We start from the raw sequence: 19,646 nt of genomic DNA on the forward strand, positions 1-19,646 counted from the left end.
AAAGTTTAGCTTGTAAATGGTTATTTTGGCAACTAGATGAGTAGACAGTTACTAGGAAACTGTTGAACAAAGTACTTTGCATGCTGTTTTGAAGAAATAATACCACTACTGGAATGAAGGCATGAGTTGACCCTGTTATTGCCATAAATCTCATATAGTTTTATAAATTGAAAAGAAAACTTCTCTGACACAGTTTTAATCAGTCAAGAGAAAGAGAGAAAGGAAAAAGTGGTAAATGATTCATTGCAGTATTTGTAAATCATAGTTCAACTGCATTATTTTCATAGTTTGCATTCTTCACACCACTAATCCACTCATAAAACATTACTTTCCCTATAGCGTACATTTGTAATCAACCAAGAATATTATCGAGATGCAGATTGAGATGCACTCAAAGAAAAATTTGTCTTGAGTAAGATGATCACACACACTGTCATGCTTATTCTACTCCCACAATGGTCACTTTCCCTGCCACTTAGCTGGACAGGATAGTGTGGTTCCTCACGCTCCTGAACACCAATAAGGAGTAGTAGGGATCCACAGGGAGATCTGGTGCATCATGTACACAAAAGTACGGTTTCCCTACAATCAATCACTTGTACCTAGGCATAGGCATTGAACTGTGTTGTACAACTATGTAAGATTTAACTATGATTTTTCAAGATTGGCATAATTTTTAAGAAGAAAAGAAATGCTGAAGATAAATTGTTCTCAGCTCTAAGCTGTTATCTGAGGCAATGGAGAAAAAAATTTTTCTCTGCAAGATGCTGCTTTATGCAAAGGAATCTGCTCGAGGCCTTCTGAAAATCTCTAAGGTGAAGTGTGGTCAAAAAGAAATGGACTGAAGAGGTTTTAAGCAGGTTATGCAGTCAAAAGCATGTGATTGTAGACTGTACTGGCTTGTCAGCCTCTGTGAGAGGGGTGATCACAATCTGGCTTCATTTCTATTTTCAAAAAACTAAAGTAACAGCTGATACTCAAGGATTAGTTCTAGCTTCAATTTTATTTATCTTTTTTTTATCTTTTGCTTTTTTTTATTCCCCCCTCCCCCCATCTCCCCCTTTCTTTTCTGTTAAAAAGCTGGTAATTCAAGTGAAAAATCTTCTATGAATCATCAGTGTGGCTGGAAACTTAAGTCTTGCAAGATTTGAAAACTGCAAATATTGGTAGTACCTCTCCAGCAGTATTGATTCAATTTTCTGAGATTATCAGTATCAATTTTCTTTATCTAGAGAGTTATCTCTAATAATTGAAGTACAGAGTGAGACCAAAATAAACTAATGGAAATGACGTATTCAGAGGGTCTTTTCAAGTATGGCTTTTCTACACATTTCAGTAGTACCAGAATAGCTCAGATCAAACAACAAAACTGAAGTTATTTGCTTTTTTTATGATTTGAAGAGGAAATGTTTTCAGAAAAAAAGAATATAGATGTACTATTTATTTTACTTCTTTTTTTTCCAACCAAATGATCTTTAGAAATTTCAGACTTTTTTTTAAACTTTTTTTCTTTAATGTGTGAAACCTCAAAAAGTTGCACGTGAAGGAGGAAGAAAGTCAATCTTATCATTTACAAATTTTAATTTTACCTGGGAAATAGTATCTTCACTTGCTAGATTCCAGAAATTTTGATAACGTAAGTGGGATCCCACCTGTAATTAAGCATTTTAGCTTAAATATTTTTATAATGTGTTGAAACTAGTTTTCTGTTCCCAAGTACTGATAAGAAGCAACAACAAGAATGGATGTAGGTGTGGAACTGTGCATTTTTGTTGGTGCTGTTTTTTTTTTTTTTTCCTTGATGTTGTTTTTCTTTTTAACTTTGGAGGTTCACTGAATTATATACAAACTTACTAATGAGAGGAAATCCCCCTGCGTGCAAGTAGGATGAAGGACTGTTACTGAATCATCATGCTAAATTGTTGTTTTCCTTAGTTTAGATCTTACCATGTTAATAAACATCAACACACGCACAGGAATGTGAATGCTTTGCTCAAGGCTTTAAGCAGAACTGTAGCACTGTCAGATTCCAGCCAGAGCTGCACATCTCCCTTGTGTGCAGTTCATTTCCATAACTAATAGTTGCTGTCATGTTAGCCATTGCTGTGTAAGGAAGAATCACTGTGCTAGACTTAAAAAGCTTTTTTGATAATAATTTGGACAGTGTCATTTGTTATACAATGGCTTTTCTCATCAACTGTACAAATAAAGTGGTCTTTTGTGTAAATAAACCAGTGAATATTTATGACAGGTGCATTCACCTTTACTGTCACAGCTGAATCAGTTGGTATTTATCATCTGGGTACTGCAAGGAAAATGTTCTCAGATCTAAAATGGTATCAGAAGGAGGATGAGCTAACGACTGTAAACCAGCTTTGAGATAACCATAGTGCTCAGCAACAGCAAGAACCTTGTAATTTAGAGGAAATACAATGATAAGGGTGGACAGATAGATTTATTGCCATCTTTCTCTTTTCCTAGCCATAACGCGATCTGAAAATTTATTTTAAAATATTCCATAGAATCACTAAGGTTGGAAGAAGAAAAAATTTTTCCTAATATCCAACCTGAATCTCCCCTGGTGCAAGTTGGGGCCGTTTCCTCTAGTTCCGTTGCTTGTTACATGGGAGAAGAGGCCAATCCCCACCTCACCACAACCCCCTTTCAGGTAGTTATAGAGAGTGATAAGGTCTTCTCTGATCCTCCTCTAGCCTAAACAATCCCAGTTCCCTCAGTTTCTCCCCATCGCACTTGCATTCCAGACCTCTCACCATCTTAGTTGCCCTTCTCTGGGCACGCTCCAGTGCCTTGATGTCTTTCTTTTAGTGAGGGACCCAAAGCTGAACACAGAACTCGAAGTGCAGCCTTACCAGTGCTGAGTACAGAGGGATGATCTCTTCCCTGTTCCTGCTGGCAACGCTATTTCTGATACAAGCCAGGATGCCATTGGCCTTGGCCACCTGGACACACTTCTGACTCATGTTCAGCTGAGTGTTTATCAAGATCTAAAGATCCGTTTATTCCACATAGTCTTCCAGCCACTTTCCCCAAGCCTGTGGCATTGCCTGGGGTTGTTGTGGTCAAAGTGCAGAACCCAGCACTTGATCTTGTTGAATTTCATCCCACTGACCTCAGCCCAGTGATGTGAAATAAAAGTCGCATAATACTAGAAAGAAGAAAAATTAAGGTCCACATCTGTAATTTGTTGGTAAGGAAAATTATAGAAGGAGTAAAATTTATTTTTCACTAAGATCAGACAGTGGAAATCAAGAATGTCATTGTTCTGTGTGCATTGTATATATTCTGTAGCGACCTCAGTAAAAAGCAAGCTATCACAACTCCTTAAATCTTGTGTCAAGGAAAGCTGTTGACTTTAAGTTATCGTGGTCTACTGAAAATATTGTCTCCCTCTTCCTTTCCACCTCCCTGTGCATATTTTCTACCATAAAGCTGGTTGAACTTTCCATTAAAGTGCTGCTACTGTTTTTGTTAGGTGGTCCAAGCTTGTCTGCCAGGCTGGCCAGTTAAGGACATCTAGATATCAGATCCATTGTCCAAAGGATAGCTTAGTTCTGTCTGCTCTGAGCATGTTCTGCAGTATCTTGTCCATATCTTGTGGTCTCTCTCAAGTTCCCACAAGATGTTTAGTAAACAGACTATGGAGGTTTAGGTGCTTGCATTTCATTGGCGATGTACTTTCATAGGTACTGATACAGTAATGACAACTCTACAGCGAAGCTGGCATCTGAATTTTCTTCTCAGTCAGACTCGTATCAAGCTGTGTTTGAATATGCTGGTCATGTCTTTGGAGATAACAGGGTTGTAGGCCTTTTGCTCACCCAGAGAGGATGCTCTGCAGCTGCAGTTTGGCTGCATAGTGTGATTGCAGCCCATCGGGTGTTGGACCTGCTGTGCCCTAGCAGCATCCAGCATGGGCCTTTAGTACAGATATGCCTTGCTGTGTTGTGGCTGTGTTTGTGTAGTCAAGGAAAGGCTTTTCCAAGGGCAGTCCTGGATAAGTTTTACTCCCCTCATCCTTGTTTTCTAAACTTTCTAAATCAACTTGCAGTGTCTTGAATCAACCACAATTTTGATTGAAAAGAGAATATTTGCTAACTTTTCAATTTCCAGCCTGCTTTAATTCTACAGCAGATGGTCTGTCTCTGACTGTATGGCGATACTACGTTCTTATGTATGTATGTGAGAGTTGAAGTAATGACTGTACAGTAAAAATCAGTGAAGATAATATTAACTAAGAGCGATTGTGAGATTAAAGAGGAGATAATATGTAGCTTCAGTTTTAGCATCAGTTTGTCTCTGTATGGTAACACTGACTTTCTTCAAAAAAGAAAATAATTAATACTGGTGATAATGGACAGCATTTCTGGAAATGACTCTGACTCATCTGATTTACATAGAAAATAGGAATGCATCTCCTGGCTGGGCAACAGGTTGGCTAGCAAATCCAGGGCGAAAAGCACCTGTGTTTCAGACATGAGCAGTTCTGGGTCTCTGCAGCACAGCCATCTGTGCCACAGGTTGCTTGCCAGATTTTCCTGCAGAAGAAGTTTATCTATTAAAAAGATGATTCTACAGCGCTGTGTGGAAATGTGCCACTTTCAGACAATCCACGCAGGAAAGATAATGCTGCCCATTCACTGGCAGCATCTGTTCTTTGGCATTCACTTTGAATATGATGATTACTAGTGACCTGCTGCTGAAATACTGGAAGCACCATCGTGATTTAAATAGCATTTAAACGTGTAGCAGAATGTGTTTTTGTGTGCTCTCTGCCATTTCACAATGGCAGGTGAGCATCACCACTATCTCAATTTTTCTACTGGGTAGGCTGAGACAGAAGCAGAGTCAATATTTATTGTCCATCCTCCACTTTGTGTTGCATCATTGCTAATGGCAGAAGTAGTAAAGAAGATTTATGCAGCATGGTTTGGTGTCCTTCCTATTAGAATGGTGCTATTTTCCTAGAATTGAATCACACTGACATCGTACTGTTGGTATGGTCACCAACAGTAACCAATAAATGCACAATTGTAGAATTATACTGGACCCAAATCCCTTTTGTCTCTTCCTTTGGTGATAACTAAGCATAGCTGTCTCATTTATATTTGCAGATAGTCATGACAAACTAAGCATTTTGGCCTATAATCTAGTTCCTGGGACAGCACAGATTAAACAGAATATCAGGCAGTAATTCCAGAAAATTTTTAAATTCTGGTCATGTGTAATTATGTTCTTGATTTGGAAGGACAAATAATACTTTGGCTATGCCTGCATTTCCAATTCTGGTGTCCGAGAAGAATATATGGTTTTCAGTGTCATTATGCTGATGCTTTCCTAGGAGCATGGGTCACATCATCCTCCACCGTAGCATTGTTTGCACCCACAGGACTGAAAAACAGCAGCTGAGTGCTGGTAGTACTGCTCTCTGGAAGGTTAAAGGAAGCTGCTGGTGTCTAGATGGCTTTTTGGGAAGGTATTTGAAAGATTTCTTCACAGTTTTTTTTCTCTAATTGAATGATTTTTATTATTTTTTCTAGTCTTAAAATTAATTTCAGCCTTTCTAAATTCCATTCATTGCCTGCCAGTTTACCCCTATGAGAATATAGTAACTGAAGTCCTGATAAAGTAGAACTACAGCACCATGCTCTGCAGCTCTCTGCAGCTTGTCTCAGCGTTGCCCTGAGCTGTTATCACAATGTGCCAGCGTGATGTCACTTGTATCTCCTGCAATGTAGACCACCCTGAGGGTCAACTGCGAGCCCTTTCCTGTTTGACGTTACGGCTGTTCTTGTAATAACTCTCCTAGGGCTTACAGCCTGCCGTGCTCAGACATTCCTCTGATTTTCCAGTCTTTTGCAGTTCTCTCTCACCATGTTAGAACAGAATCTTCTAAGTTTCCAGGAGCATAAATTATTTTGAACTTCCCCATTCCATATCTACTCATTCTGTACTGACTCCATTGCAAAGCTGCAACATTTTCCTGGCTTTTTAGAACAGCTTAGAACAACATTAAGACTTCTCAAGAGCTTCACTTGGATTAAGTTAAGTGTTGCTGTGGGTAACACTTTTGAGCCCAGCGACAAAAAGAAAAAAGTCTACTTCAGCCTCTCCTCTGCCTTCAGGCTCGCTTACTACCTAGAAGCATTATAGGTTGCTGTTTTCTTCACGACTGTTTCTGAAATTTTTCATCAAAGTCCTTTAGTAATAATATGGAACTACTATGATGACTGACTGACTAAATGAAGTAACTGCTAGAAAGGCTTATTAGTTTGATTTCTAGTGATTATTTTGGACAGGAGTTGTTATGTGGCCACTGCTTCTTGTTTAAGCACTTGTTTAAGCACAAACATAGCTCATGAACAAGCTCCAGGTAATCTGAAGTTAAAGCCCAGAAGGGTCTATCTGACACTGAACAAAACATTTTTGTGAGACAAATTGAGCAGCTTTTTGTGTCTTTCTTTTTCCCTACTTACCAATTAACGTCTTCCTTGGCTTTTGATTTTCCTAGATATCCGTGGAATACAAGAGTTTTTGGACAAAGTATCTCAGCAGGGAATGGATGTGGCATTGCAGAAAGTAGAAAACAACATCAATAAAATGATCACAGGGCTCTTTGCCACCATGCGAATTGAAGAACTAAACCGCTACCGGGACACTCTGAGACGGGCTATTCTTGTGATGAACCCCTTGACAGCCAAATCATTCTTAACAGAGGTATGTGCTTAGCAGAGGTAATATCTTGCTCAATCTATGAAGTCTACAATTGTTTTTGACAAAAGATTCAGTTTATTTGTAATCATTTCAAATAAGTATTTAAGTAGTAGTTGGCAAAGATTATGCCAGTTATCTTCATCTCCGTAAATGTGCATGCAGAACAGTAAAACTACATTTTGTGTCAACATAAGCTCTTAGGGCATACACAGAAAAATTAGCCCTCCTCAATAAAACTCATGGGTATTGTTTTTGTATTTCCTTGTTTGTCATATCCATTCCTTAAAGAAAAATAATCAGTTATATGGCATAATGTTGGAATATGGCAGCAGTGGAATTGGTGAAGGACTGGATCTGAGTGAGGAGTGTAAGATGATAAGCTGAAGTTACACTTATTTAAACAAAAATTACAAGCAGAATGCTAAGTTTTCAAGGCTCTATAAGATTTAGAGACAGATGACTTGTAGAGAGTATTTATCTATGATTTGCATACTTAATTTTTTAACTAGTTCTTTTTGCACAACATTGTATTTCTAATGTTTGTTTATTTTTTAAATGTATTAAGTCCTCTGTTTAGCATGAATTTATGATTAAAATACCTTTTTTTTCTCCATTCCACAGAAATGTACTTTCCCTCTGCAACAATTTCTTGTTGCAACTTTTTGTAAAATTGGTGGTGTATTTGTTGGTGCGTTTTGTTTTTGTTTTGCTGTTGTTCTTTTGTGTTGTTCTTATACTTTCATATTTCATAGAACTTCAGAAATTGATGTTCAAAAGCTAGCTGGTTGTACACAGTGTCAAGTGAGTGGCTTTTAGGAACATTATTTAGAAAAGGGATTTGGAGGAATGCCTTTTTGACTAGGCATTCTCTTTTCCTCATCACCCCATTAATCTTGCTAATTCTGAGTAATCCTGAATATTCTGCACTATACAAATATTTGCATTACCTTATAACAAGCAAACAATTTGTGAGCATGTTGTAGATTGTTCTGCACTATTTTCTTCACGCAAGGCAGAAACGTGCCTTAGGTCACTGTCATCTTTTGTGAGTGAGATTCAGAGAATGTCATACCATATTTCTGCCGATGGGGATACTGACCTGCGTTCCAACAATCAGTGCCTGCGCAAGGAGAAATTTCTCAGGATTGCTTTGCCAGTCATAATCTGTTACTTTGTAGTTGAACCTGCAGTCATACATTATGGGCAAACAAGTTAATTATAAAGTGTATGTATTGCCAATGGGTTAAGTCACTGCTACATAATCCAAGTGTGAACGTGAATGCTCATTCCAAAAAGTGTGCCTTGTGCCCAGTCAGTCTAACCTTGTAATTTAGCATAACCTAGTGGAATTAGCAAATGAAACATATGGTTTTAGTAAGAAATAAATACATACGTAGACAAGCCTTAATTTTTTTAAAAATTATTCTTATGGTTTTTCTGCCCAGAAGATGTTTAAGCTGCCTAGCTGCATTTGGCTGTCAGCTTTTATTCCCAGATCTCACATACTCTCTGTTTCTTGGTCTCTTCTTGGATGACCGGTTTGGCTGAACTCCCTCATTGTTCAGCTGTTAAGAGGGTTCATTCACTTTGCAACAGCTGTAGTAAGCGTGAGCTTGATTACTATGCAAGTAACAACTTTTCCAGGGTAAATAGACAGTAGCTTGTGTAAATAAGCGGTCTGCAAATTGGAGATTCCTTGTGGCAGAATTTATCTTCTCTTTGACTCATTGTAATATTTATTTTTAAATAAGAGCATGCAGGGTTTGAGCCTTCTATTTTGTTTGGTTTGTTTGAAGCAGTGTTGCTTCTTGTGTTGAGTCTTAGCTGATTACTTCTTTTTCTCCACCTTGTGCATCTCTATATCTTGTAGAGAAGATTATAACTCTAATAGACAAGAAAGTGGAGATTAAGATGTTAATATGGTGCGCTGACTGTGGTGATTAAAAATAAATAAATAAATAAGCCACAACTCAACACTCCCCTCCCTTTTTGTCTTTAAAAGCTGTATAATTATTTGAGGCATAAAGAGACAGGAATACTTGGGTAGTGGAGCAGGTATCTTTCTTTCCTCTCTGGCTAACGGGTTAATGTAAAGTGAGAGGAAGAAACCAGCCGTAATCTCTAATGTCCTTTATTGCTTTGAATCCTCCTGGTGATGGGGAGAAATTCTGCTGAAGCAGCAAGATGTGATGAGGCTGAGGGTTGCAGAGATGTGGAGCTAGCAGAGATAGGGACCGCTGCCCAGGTCGATTTACAGAAGAATCTGGGAAAATCCTTTGCCAGGGATATAGTGATGACTTGTTCAGTTTTCGGTAGGGTGATACATTTTTGTACCCTCATATAATCATCCAGAACCCATATGGTTCCATGAAGGAAATTATTCTCATCCAAACTTCTCTGATTACTAAAAAGCGCCTCACGTCCAATCATTTCACACAAAAATTGCTATGCTATAAAAGTGCTGGAAAATGATGAGAGCTGTATGCCACTTGCTTGCTACTGGATTTCTTGATGTTTTGTTTTGTTTTGTGTGTGTGTGTGTGGTTGGTTTTTTGTGTTGTTGTTGTTGTTTTTCTGATCTGAGATGAATTTTTGATGAAATTCCAGGACATGAAAAGCCATATGATAAAAAATTCCAGGATCAAATGGTAAAAGCAAAGAGAAAGATTCACCTGGTGCTTTAGCAAAAGAGTGGGGGCTTTTTGGGCCAAGAATGTGTTTACCTTCAGGTCAGCCTTGAAGGGATGGCATTTCAAAACATTTAGGAAAGGAAAGAGAGCAACCAGTCCTGTGTTGAGCCCACTTTGCAGATCAAGGACTTATAAAACCATATGTGAGAGGGAGGAGGAACAGATCAGCAGACAGGTTGCAATGTAGGTTCTGGGGGGAAAACAAAACAAAATCGTTTTAGGAAGCAAAGCTTACCAAAAAGATTTTTTAAATAGCTAGCTGTCCTCAAGAGGATTGGATTGCCATCAGTACATCTCAGCTTACAACTTTTTTCTATTGGAAAGGATGATGCTGATGATCTGTTTCTTAGACATAGTAGAGGAAAATTGTGTTGTTTAGCAGTAGATTTTACACAATGAAAATTCAGCAATGAGTGAAAGGAACCCTAGCATTAGCAAAAAATTTGGATTATCAGGCAAGCTCAAGAGGGGCCTTGTTCTCAGAAGTGAAGACTTGCTACAGTCAGTTCCTGTCCTCAGTGGAGGGATTACTATGCTAGCAGCAACCAAGGCAGATGTGAATGCATACCTTGCTGCCCCTTGCTACAGCTCTCTTGGTTTTGCAGAATGGTTTGAGTTGGAAGAGGTCTTAAAGACCATTCATTGCCAACCCCCTGCTATGGGCGTGGTTACTACACACCAGATCAGACTGTCCAGGGCCCCATCTGATCTGGTCTTGAATGCTTCCGGGATGGGGCTTCCACAGCTTCTCTGATTAACTTGTTCCAGTGCCTCATCACTCTTGTAGCAAATAAGGTCTTAATATCTAATCTAAATCTACATTCTTTTATTTAAAACTGTTACCCCTTGTCCTGTCACTGCATTCCCTGATAAAAGGTCCCTGTCCTGTGTGTTGACTTGTGTCAGTACAGACAAGCTTATTATACCAATCTACATAAGTTGCCTTTCATTTTCAAAGGAAATTCAAATCATTTAGCTTTCAGGCATTTATACAATTTACTGCGCATGATTTTTGCTAATTTTAATATTTTCTCTACCCCAAGTTGATATGGAGTGATTTTAAGATAATGTTACCTTGAAGAGAAGCAAAAATATTACTTTCATAAATAAAAGATCTTGTTACAAATTAAATCTTAAAAAGTCAGGGAAAATAAGAAAAGCATGTAAACGAGATACTAAGGAATTCTGGCTATGTAGAATGCAAATGAAAGAGAGAGAAGTGAATATTTATAGAGCATGTAATTTCAAAATACTGTATGTTATTGAATCTCTACTGTGATCTTTTTTCCTCATTACTGCTGTGAATAGAAGATATAGTGGCATTTGTTCTGTGAAATTTCATTATTATTCCTTGTGATAAGTGTTGTTAATATTACGTCTTTTTTTTTTTTTTGAAATAATAAGATATCTTAAACTTAAGTGTTTAAAAAATAAATAAATAAATAAAAGCTTTTTTCAAGTAGTGATATGGTTGTAACAGATTTCATCTTTAGATCTGATCATGCAGTAAAATCATGGATCTCTTAGCTCAAAGATGGGGATTTGCTTTAGTGTTACATAGCTCCCTAAAGCAGGCTTATTTCTTGACAAAACTTGTTTGAATTAGAAGAGTCTATTCAACTTTTTGTCCACAAGGATTTTTATCCTTTGTGTGCCTAAGGTCCTAAGAAGCTCAGTCTTGTTTTTTACTTAGTTTAGTTTTGGTTTGTTTGTTTTTTTTTGTTTTGTTTTGTGTATTTCTCACTGAGCTTGGTACATGTTCCCTGGAAGCAGTCAGGGCCAGACTGGATGGCGCTTTGAGGAACCTGGTCTGTGGGAGGTATCCTTGCCTATAGCAGGAGGATTGGAACTAGACGATTTTAAAAGTCCTTTCCAACCCAAACCATTCTATGATTTCATGATATTCTAGGGAATGTTACATCAACATTTAAGTGTGCTTTGTTCTTGCAGTTAATAAATAAAATTATCCTGTCTTTAGGCAGAAGTATGATGAGATGTTAAGAGATGAAGTGAATTCTGCTGAAAATACAAGTTAAAGATCAGAGTGGTGGATCTGGGTGATATTTCCTTTCAAATCCATGGCAAAATTTCTGTAGTTTTCCTTGAAAACAGATGGCAGCATTGTTTGTTCAGTCATGAATAGATTACTTACACTGCAGAGTTTGGAAGACTCTGGGATGACATCAAGTATTCGCAAGCACCTCTGGAGGAGGTCATATATGTACATATATGTATAGGCGGATTATGAAGAGATATGTCTCATAATTTCAGAGGCTAAAATCCAATCTAGCAGTGTCAGCGCGTCTCTTTTCTCCTATATTTTTCTCATAAGTAGACTGAATGCTCTGTCTTTTAAGGTTATTTTTCTCATCCTCTTCCCCCCCCCCCACCCAAGAGTTTGAGCTTTTCAGACACACATTATCTTGAAAAGCACTTACTCTTTTGAAAGTCCATTCTTTATGCCATTCAGCATATCCATTGCAATTTCTTGGTATTAATAGCAGTCTAATTAAACATATTTTGTTTCATAAATAAGCATATTTTTTGGTCTTTCTGTGGCTAGAGACTTAAAGGATTTTTTTAGTTTGTAAGATCTTACAAATCCCTTTGTAAGATCTGTTCAGAATGCTGACCATGTTGAAACTTTCACAGAATCATAGAACCACAGAATCGTAGGGGTTGGAAGGGACCTCCAAAGATTATCGAGTCCAACCCCCCTGCCAAAGCTGGTTCCCTACACCAAGTTACACGAGTGGGTGTCCAGGCAGGTTTTGAATATTTCCAGAGAAGGAGACTCCACAACCTCCGTGAGCAGCCTGTTCCAGTGCTTCATCACCCTCACAGTAAAAAAGTTCTTGCACACATTTGTGTGGAGCTTCCTATGCTGCAATTTCTGGCCGTTTCCCCTTGTCCCGTCTCAACACACTGCAGAAAAGAGTCTGCCTCACCACTCTGCCCGCCACACCTTAGATATTTATAGACCTGGATCAGGTCCCCTCTCAGTCATCTTTACTCAAGGCTAAATAGACCCAGTTCACTTAGCCTTTCTTCATAGGGGAGATGCTCCAGGCCCTTCACCATCTTTGTGGCCCTCTGCTGGACTCTTTCCAAGAGATCCCTGTCTTTTTTGTACTGGGGAGCCCAGAACTGGACACAGTACTCCAAATGAGGCCTTACCAGAGCAGAGTAGAGGGGGAGGATCCCCTCCCTCAACCTGCTGGCCACGCTCTTTTTAATGCACTCCAGAATGTCATTGGCCTTTTTGGCCAGTGCTTGTGCACACTCCTTTCATCCTTCAAATGTAGTAGAAGACTCTCATTTGTTAGTTTATTTAACCTGACAGAGAGGAAGCAAGTTTCTAGATTTTCACATTTCAGTAAAAAAATTATCTAATCCTGGATTTACTGTTTAGTCCAGTTTATTGACTTTTTGTACTCTTCCAGCCTTGAGTACAGGCTATTCAGATGAAGCGGGAATGATTAGATATGAATATCTGCTATTTTCCAGTTCTTGATGAATGAAGTGATGATGGGATAGCATTTTATATGAAGCTGCTCTCCATAAGTACAGGTTCAAAGATTAGATATTTAGTCACAGGCAAATGAGAAAGGAAAGAAAGTTTCAGTGCTCAAATAAGTTAACTTCAAAGAGATTTGCATCTCATGCATTGTCACCATGATCATAACGTAAACAAACCATTCTGTTTATGTATTTTCTGTAAAACATCAGGAGGGACATGAAATTTAGGTTCACTATGTAATGATGGGGTATATGTGGCAGTATGTATGACACTATACTTGCTGTGTCTAAGATAGTTTATTTTAGTATCCGAAATGAGGAAGAAGAATCATGGGAAATCTATCACAATGCAGAAGGTTGACATCTTCTTAAAAAAGTAACCTGAAGCAGGTCCTTTGCACTGACATGAATTTTAGAACTGTACCTTGCTGTTCCTGAAAAGTATGTAAGTAGAGTGGAACATATTGGCCTTGTTTCTTAACTGAAATTGCTAATAACAGCGAGGGAGAACTAGAATGCAGGCATGCTCATCTTATAGTCTACTGTGCCTCATATGCTTAGGGGATGTGAAAAGAGAGACAAAAGCCTGCTTGACTTTCCGGTCTGAGGGTACCAATATACAGTGGTCATATATGCTTTACACCCTTTTCTCTGTTTTAATGGTAAAATGATAGCCTGACTGATGAGTGAGTCAAAAAACAATTGAACAGGAGGATTTACGAATTTCACATCATATCAAGGAATACACATATATTCATATAGATGCATGCATAACAATGTGTGTGATAGCAGTTGTTCTTTGTCTTGTTATCAAGGTTAATATTTAAACTATCAGTATTTTTGTAGTTGCACAATACCACAGTACAATTCTTCATCCCTGAAGATAGTAAAACAAAAATAAATACCCTGCTTTAACGAAAACTTTGACTAGTATTCTGGATTTTAATCTTCAAATTTTGGAATCACTTAATAATATTTTTAATCTTTTTCTAACCCTAATTCTCTTTCTATGTCAAACTGTAAATTTCAATCCAGATTCAGTTGTCTCCAGATTTTGGAGAATTGTCTCCAGATTCAAATACAATTCTACTTTCAATGAAATTTCGTAAGTAATTTATTCCAAATATTGAGGAAACCTTCAGCTGAACTGCTGTGTATTCACTTGACAGAGAAGAATAGAAGCTTTAAGGATTAAGTACTGAGTAGAAGAGAATTTCATATTGAGAGATTCATATGAGAATTTCGTATTTGCAGTTGTGCAAACAACTGTTTGGTCAGGTTTTCTTATATTTTTATTCTGGTTTTGTTTAAGTACATGGCATTTAATGCCTTGGTACCTTGCTTGTTGCTGGGGATGTTGTTCTCTTGACTAAAACTAATTGAGGGGTTGAATTCCCATGATTTTTTGAGATCGAATAACTAACAACTCTCTTTTTCTTTTGGATTGGCTGTTATTTTTCCTGCTTTCTTAAACTGCTGTCATAATTGATTATATTCTGCTTTTATTATACCAGAGAATTTAATTGGATGTAATAATCGTCCTTGATTTTATAGCTTTACTATAAACATCTCTGTGGTACTCCTGCTGAGGCAAATGTCTTGCCATAGAGAACAATGATATAAAATATATAATGAAACAAAGGTATTTTACGTACATTGGGAGAGATAGTCAGTATATTTAAGTATGTGTTTTCCACGGAGCTGAGGGTGGCTGTCTGATTCATGTAGGTATTATAAAAAGCCCACTCTGAACATCTGCAAAACTAACGTGCAGTTGGCTGCCACAGGATGAGTGCCTTTTTTGAAATAAAATGACAGCCAGAGAGGATTAACTTAAAGCAGCGATAAGATCTGACAAAACTATTTCTAATCCAGCTCTTCCTCTGAAGTCACATTGCCTGATTGGCAGAACTGTTCTGCTTCCTTCCTTCCCACCTGTAAATAGAGGGATAGCTAGTCTATTAGCCTACCAGGTTTCTCTAAAATATAACCGGTTTCCAAGTTACCATGAAAATTCACTATTAACTGTTTCTAACCCTGAAGCACAACTGGTTCATAATCAATTAATATTGAAATCATTTTGTCCATCTTTTAGATTGAATTGAGAAGAACTAATAGTCATTAGTTATACTATTTTAAAAAATTTCCCATTGGTACTGATGAGAAGATACTTTTTTTTTTTTTTTTTCTCTAACAAGATCACTCTTTTCATAGTGTTACTTTGTAATTGGCTTATGAGATATAGTTGAGAATGATTTCCCACAATTTCATGGTTGGTTGTTTTTTTTTTTTCCAAAATGCATGTTATGGTTTTATTCTGGTTTTAGTATTTTTTGCTACCTAAACTTCAATATTTGCATCAATTTAAATTCTCTTTTAAAATTTGTCAAACAAACTGGATAATTATCTGCAAATAGATTAGCAGTATATTAGCAAAAATGCTTAGATCATTAGAAACAATTTCTGAAAGAAGGGGAGTGCATCTTGCTTTTGTGGATACTTCATATGTAGCAATGATATTTTCAAAGATTGTTGTAAGATAATTTATTCTGTTTTGAAAGTAGTTAGCAGACAGTAGCTAACTCTGTGGTCTCCACAAAGCTTAGGAACTTGTGGACTGTTGCTTTTAAGAGCTGATTATTATTATTTAACAATATTTTTGAACCTCCCAACAATAAATTTCCCTAGTTAGAACTTGTATTATTTAGCTAATTTATAAATGATTTTAAATGATTTGTTTTTGTTCTAAGTGCTCTCATTTCAAATGAAAAATAAATTAATAGTTGTTATTCATCTCAGAATTTCCATCAATGAAAATAACAGCTGCTTCTGCTGATTGTAAGAATAGATGTTTGCATCTCTTCAGTTTTTTAAAATCATGCTATCTACATGTATTAATAAAGCCCAGTGCTTCCTTGGAGGGTTCACTTGTTGTTTCTCTATTTAAAAGTGACTATGCGGTCAGCACTACTGAAGCTGTTGATAAAACCAAATTCTAGACAGAAGAACATAGACTGAGTTAAATATTGCTCTTGAAAAAAAAACATTAGACAAGTGTGTATCAGTCTGACCTAGTTTTGGGATGTTGGTGACACTAAGTCTTCTGAGGCCAGATAAGTATATATTTCCAGAAAAGTTGTCCTCAGGTAAAAGCAAGAAAATAGGGAAATATGAAATAGTAAGTAGGTAGTATATCGCGTCATTACTTCTTTGGGATGTGTAGGCCAGAACTTAGCACAGAGCTGTTAAGCGTGCTTCTTTGGGATTTAGACTGTATCCTTTTGCTCCTGATATAATAGCAGTGACCCATTAGGTAGCTCTGGCACCACTGGTGGTACCAGATCATCAGATGAATCTTAATGTGAAGAGTGGTCAATTTTATGAAACAGTGTTAAGAAAAGTGATACCATATCTCCAGCCTCTGATAGAGTTGTAAGCATGTGAGATTTACTTGGAAAGGGAACCGGTGTTTGTCTTAAGATTTGTAAACATTTTTATTTTAAGGAATTTCCTATGTTTCAAAGTGTATAAAGACTGGGAAGTAGCAGGATTTTAGGCTGCCAAAAAAAAAAAAATAATTTAAGCATTAGTGTTTGGACGTGTAAACACGGAAAAAGAAAAAGAGGAAAGGAAAAATTGCAAGGTGATGCTATTGGCCTCCTGTACTAAATGAGGCAAGAAGCCCCACTTGTCTGATCTTTTGTACTTTATCTGGCTTCTTATCTGATATTGCTGATGAGTTGGACAGCCACAAATTCAGAGATTTTAGTTTTAAAGAATGATTCGCATGCAGCATTGATTTAATTACAGAGGTGGGAGGGCAGGAGATCCTTTTAACTCCTCCTCAGGCAACTTGGGACAGCTTATTACAAGGCTTTCAGACAATACCAGCTTGTCTTGGCAAACAGAAATAGACTCACTGACAGTGTGTGACTTGGCATTTCTCTGTGGGTTTATAGAGGAGAACGATTCCACAGAGTTATTGTGTATGTTATTGGGCATTTTTGCATTGAACCAAAAGTGAGATGTGGTTGCAGGAGGAAGTAAGTGAGGGAAAAAGGAATGGGAAGTGAATGAACGATACGAGCTTTCTCCATTTTCAGTCAAAGCAGTGATGAAAGAAGCTTCCCACAAGCTGTACTTTAAGCAGTCTTGTATTTGGCATTTTGGAATACTCTGAGGACTGAAAGCTTTTCATGTGGGATTTCCTTAAAATAGAGTTCATGTTTGAATTGCCTTAATATGTATGAACAAAGAGATTTTTTGTTGTTTTCACTAATAGATATATATTTCGTAATTAAACATTTCAAAATAGAATTTTTTTACTCTCTGAAAAAAGGGACTACTGGCTCCATGGAACTCCTGGTTCATGGACAACCCTGTAGCTGGTGCCTGACATTTCCAACTGACAGCATGGTACAGGATGCTACTTCCCAGTCTTTATATGCTTTGAAACATAGGAAATTCCTTAAAATAAAAATGTTTATAAATCTTAAGACAAACACTGGCCTCCGGGTATTTAGGTTCACAACATTTCCAGGTGCTTCAGTGTTCTGTCCATAGGAAAATGTAATTTTCCGTCTTTTCAGGTGATCACATGAATGTTAGGCTTTTCAAATTTGTGTTGCATTGTAAATTCTAGTTCCCATTAAAGCATTATTTGATGTGTCAGTCTTGCCATGAACCTGTCTTTGATTTTTAAACTATCTGATTAATCTGTGCATTCTTATTAAGATCTGTTTCTCTCATACTCTAAATTGTGCAACTCTGAATAATCAGTGTGTAATAACCATCAGCTAATTTTGAAATGTGCATCTTAGATCTGGATATATTTGCTAGTGTTGGAAAAGCTGTATAGCAAGGCCAGCTCATGTTCTGCAGCTCAGCACAGAGACAACCTTGCAAAACTCTTGCCAGCTGTGCACTTAAAACGTGTAATTGCATTACACTTCATGTCTCCTGTTAACTTTAATTCTTTGGAGCATCCTCATAATAGCTAGTTAAATGTGGATTTGATTTGTGTTTCTTCGATTTTTATTTTTGGCAACAGTGTGCCTTAATTTTAAGAAGTGCAAATTAATACTTATAAAATAGAATCATGTATTATTTATATACCGTTTTACATATATTCCTTTGAAATGCATAATCCAAAAAGCCTGCTTGTAGTGCAGAAATCATGCCAGCAGTATGTTGCTGTTGAAATCAGTATTTAAGGAACAAATCTGTGATTTCAGCTCTGTATATTAGTTTAATGTTGGAAAAATTTCATTGACATTAACAGCTCAGATTCTGACTGAATCCAGCTAGAAGTTTTGGTGGTTTGGTTTTTTGTTTGTTTGTTTTCTTTCATAACAAAATCCAAAGCTTTCCATGGTATGTGCTTCCAAGATAGTTGGTTAGACTACCTGAGAGCTTGGACTCTGAAAAATCTTTTACAGAACTTCAGAAATTGTTGGTTTCATTCCAACTTATAGTAAAACCAGCTTATCAATGTGCTCTGAGTATTTGCATGACCCTTCTTTCATACAACTTTCCTCCAGAATAGCTTTTAAATTTACTTCCAAGCAGAACAATTTACATTTCAGTTTGGCATATTACGGTCATGGGTCTTTCATTACAGAGAGAACATTACTGCATTACTGTCTTGAATGTTAAAGCACTCGTGTTAGAGCATTTAAGTGTTCTTATTGCCAATTGCTAAGTTTGAGATGGAAGTACTTTTTCATTGTCCGTTTAATCCGCTTTCATTTTCATCTTGTTTGGAGGTTGCCAGCCTGCTGTTTCTGAGCATCCTAATTAGGCTTGCAACAGTGAATCCAAGCACACTGTCAAAACAGCATTCAAGGTGGATGCAGAAAGCATTGACAAAGTTATGCAGTCTGAGGTACAGCTGGATGCACCACATGCACATCAAGAGACGTCCCACAATGTGCTACCATTTTCCCATTGCAGCTGTCTGATCATACATGCATCATGACACTCTCATCATGTGCAAAGACAAGCCCCAGACTGTATTCCCTATCTTTGCCATTTCTTATGGAGCTGAACCACAGGAACTGTGGTGAACCATATTGAATACTAGATCTAAAAATCCACGTCATGTCAATGTCATCTGACTTCTGCCTATTATCAGAAGGAAAAGATCTACTGAAGAAAGAACTATGCATATTCCTATTCAGGCCTAAGATCCAAAACTAGGAGGAAGGCAATTGCAGTTGTATTTCTTACAATTATTTAACAACAAAAATTTAGAATGTGTGTATACGTACAGAATTTAAGTGACAGTGGTCAGTTCTGATGCTTTTATTTGTGTTAAACTTTTCTGTCATCTGAACATCTGAGAGAGATGAGTGAAGAACTATTTTCAGGAAACAGAATTAAGAATATATCTAGTTAACTGAATTTTTACCTGAAACTAAAATTAAAGCTTAAATCCTTTGTTGTCATCTCTGATCACTATTCTTGTTATATGAAGCAGACAAATCTGAGGTTTTATAGTGTATTGTCTGTCTCTCTATCAGTGAAGTGATATTCCCTGAAGTATAGTAGTTAGTATTTGCTCAAGGAATTTTTTTTTCTTTCAGTTTGTACAATACTAAAAATATGTAGACACTCAGGGTTTTTGATACTTTTAAAGTACACTAAAAAAATAAAAATGGAAAAGAGTTATCTCTTAACTGCATAATACTTTCCTTTGAGAGAAGG

The 19,646-nt window shown here is 37.2% G+C and overlaps 1 protein-coding gene across 3 annotated transcripts in view; it reads left to right on the forward strand.

Annotated features, from left to right (window-relative positions):
* The window catches only part of GRID2 (glutamate ionotropic receptor delta type subunit 2), a 690,924-nt gene that overhangs the window by 408,815 nt on the left and 262,463 nt on the right, over positions 1-19,646 (forward strand). For all 3 annotated transcript variants that reach the window (XR_014882859.1, XM_085222277.1, XM_085222276.1), the window contains exon 4: positions 6,530-6,735. Coding sequence is in view for 2 of the 3 variants with exons in the window: in XM_085222277.1 (XP_085078403.1) it covers positions 6,530-6,735 (206 nt within the window). In the remaining variant the exon portion in view is untranslated. The remainder of the gene's footprint in view (positions 1-6,529; positions 6,736-19,646) is intronic.

The sequence above is a fragment of the Meleagris gallopavo genome, chromosome 4 (assembly GCF_905368555.1).
Source record: "Meleagris gallopavo chromosome 4, MGAL_WU_HG_1.1, whole genome shotgun sequence".
Taxonomy (NCBI): domain Eukaryota; kingdom Metazoa; phylum Chordata; class Aves; order Galliformes; family Phasianidae; genus Meleagris; species Meleagris gallopavo.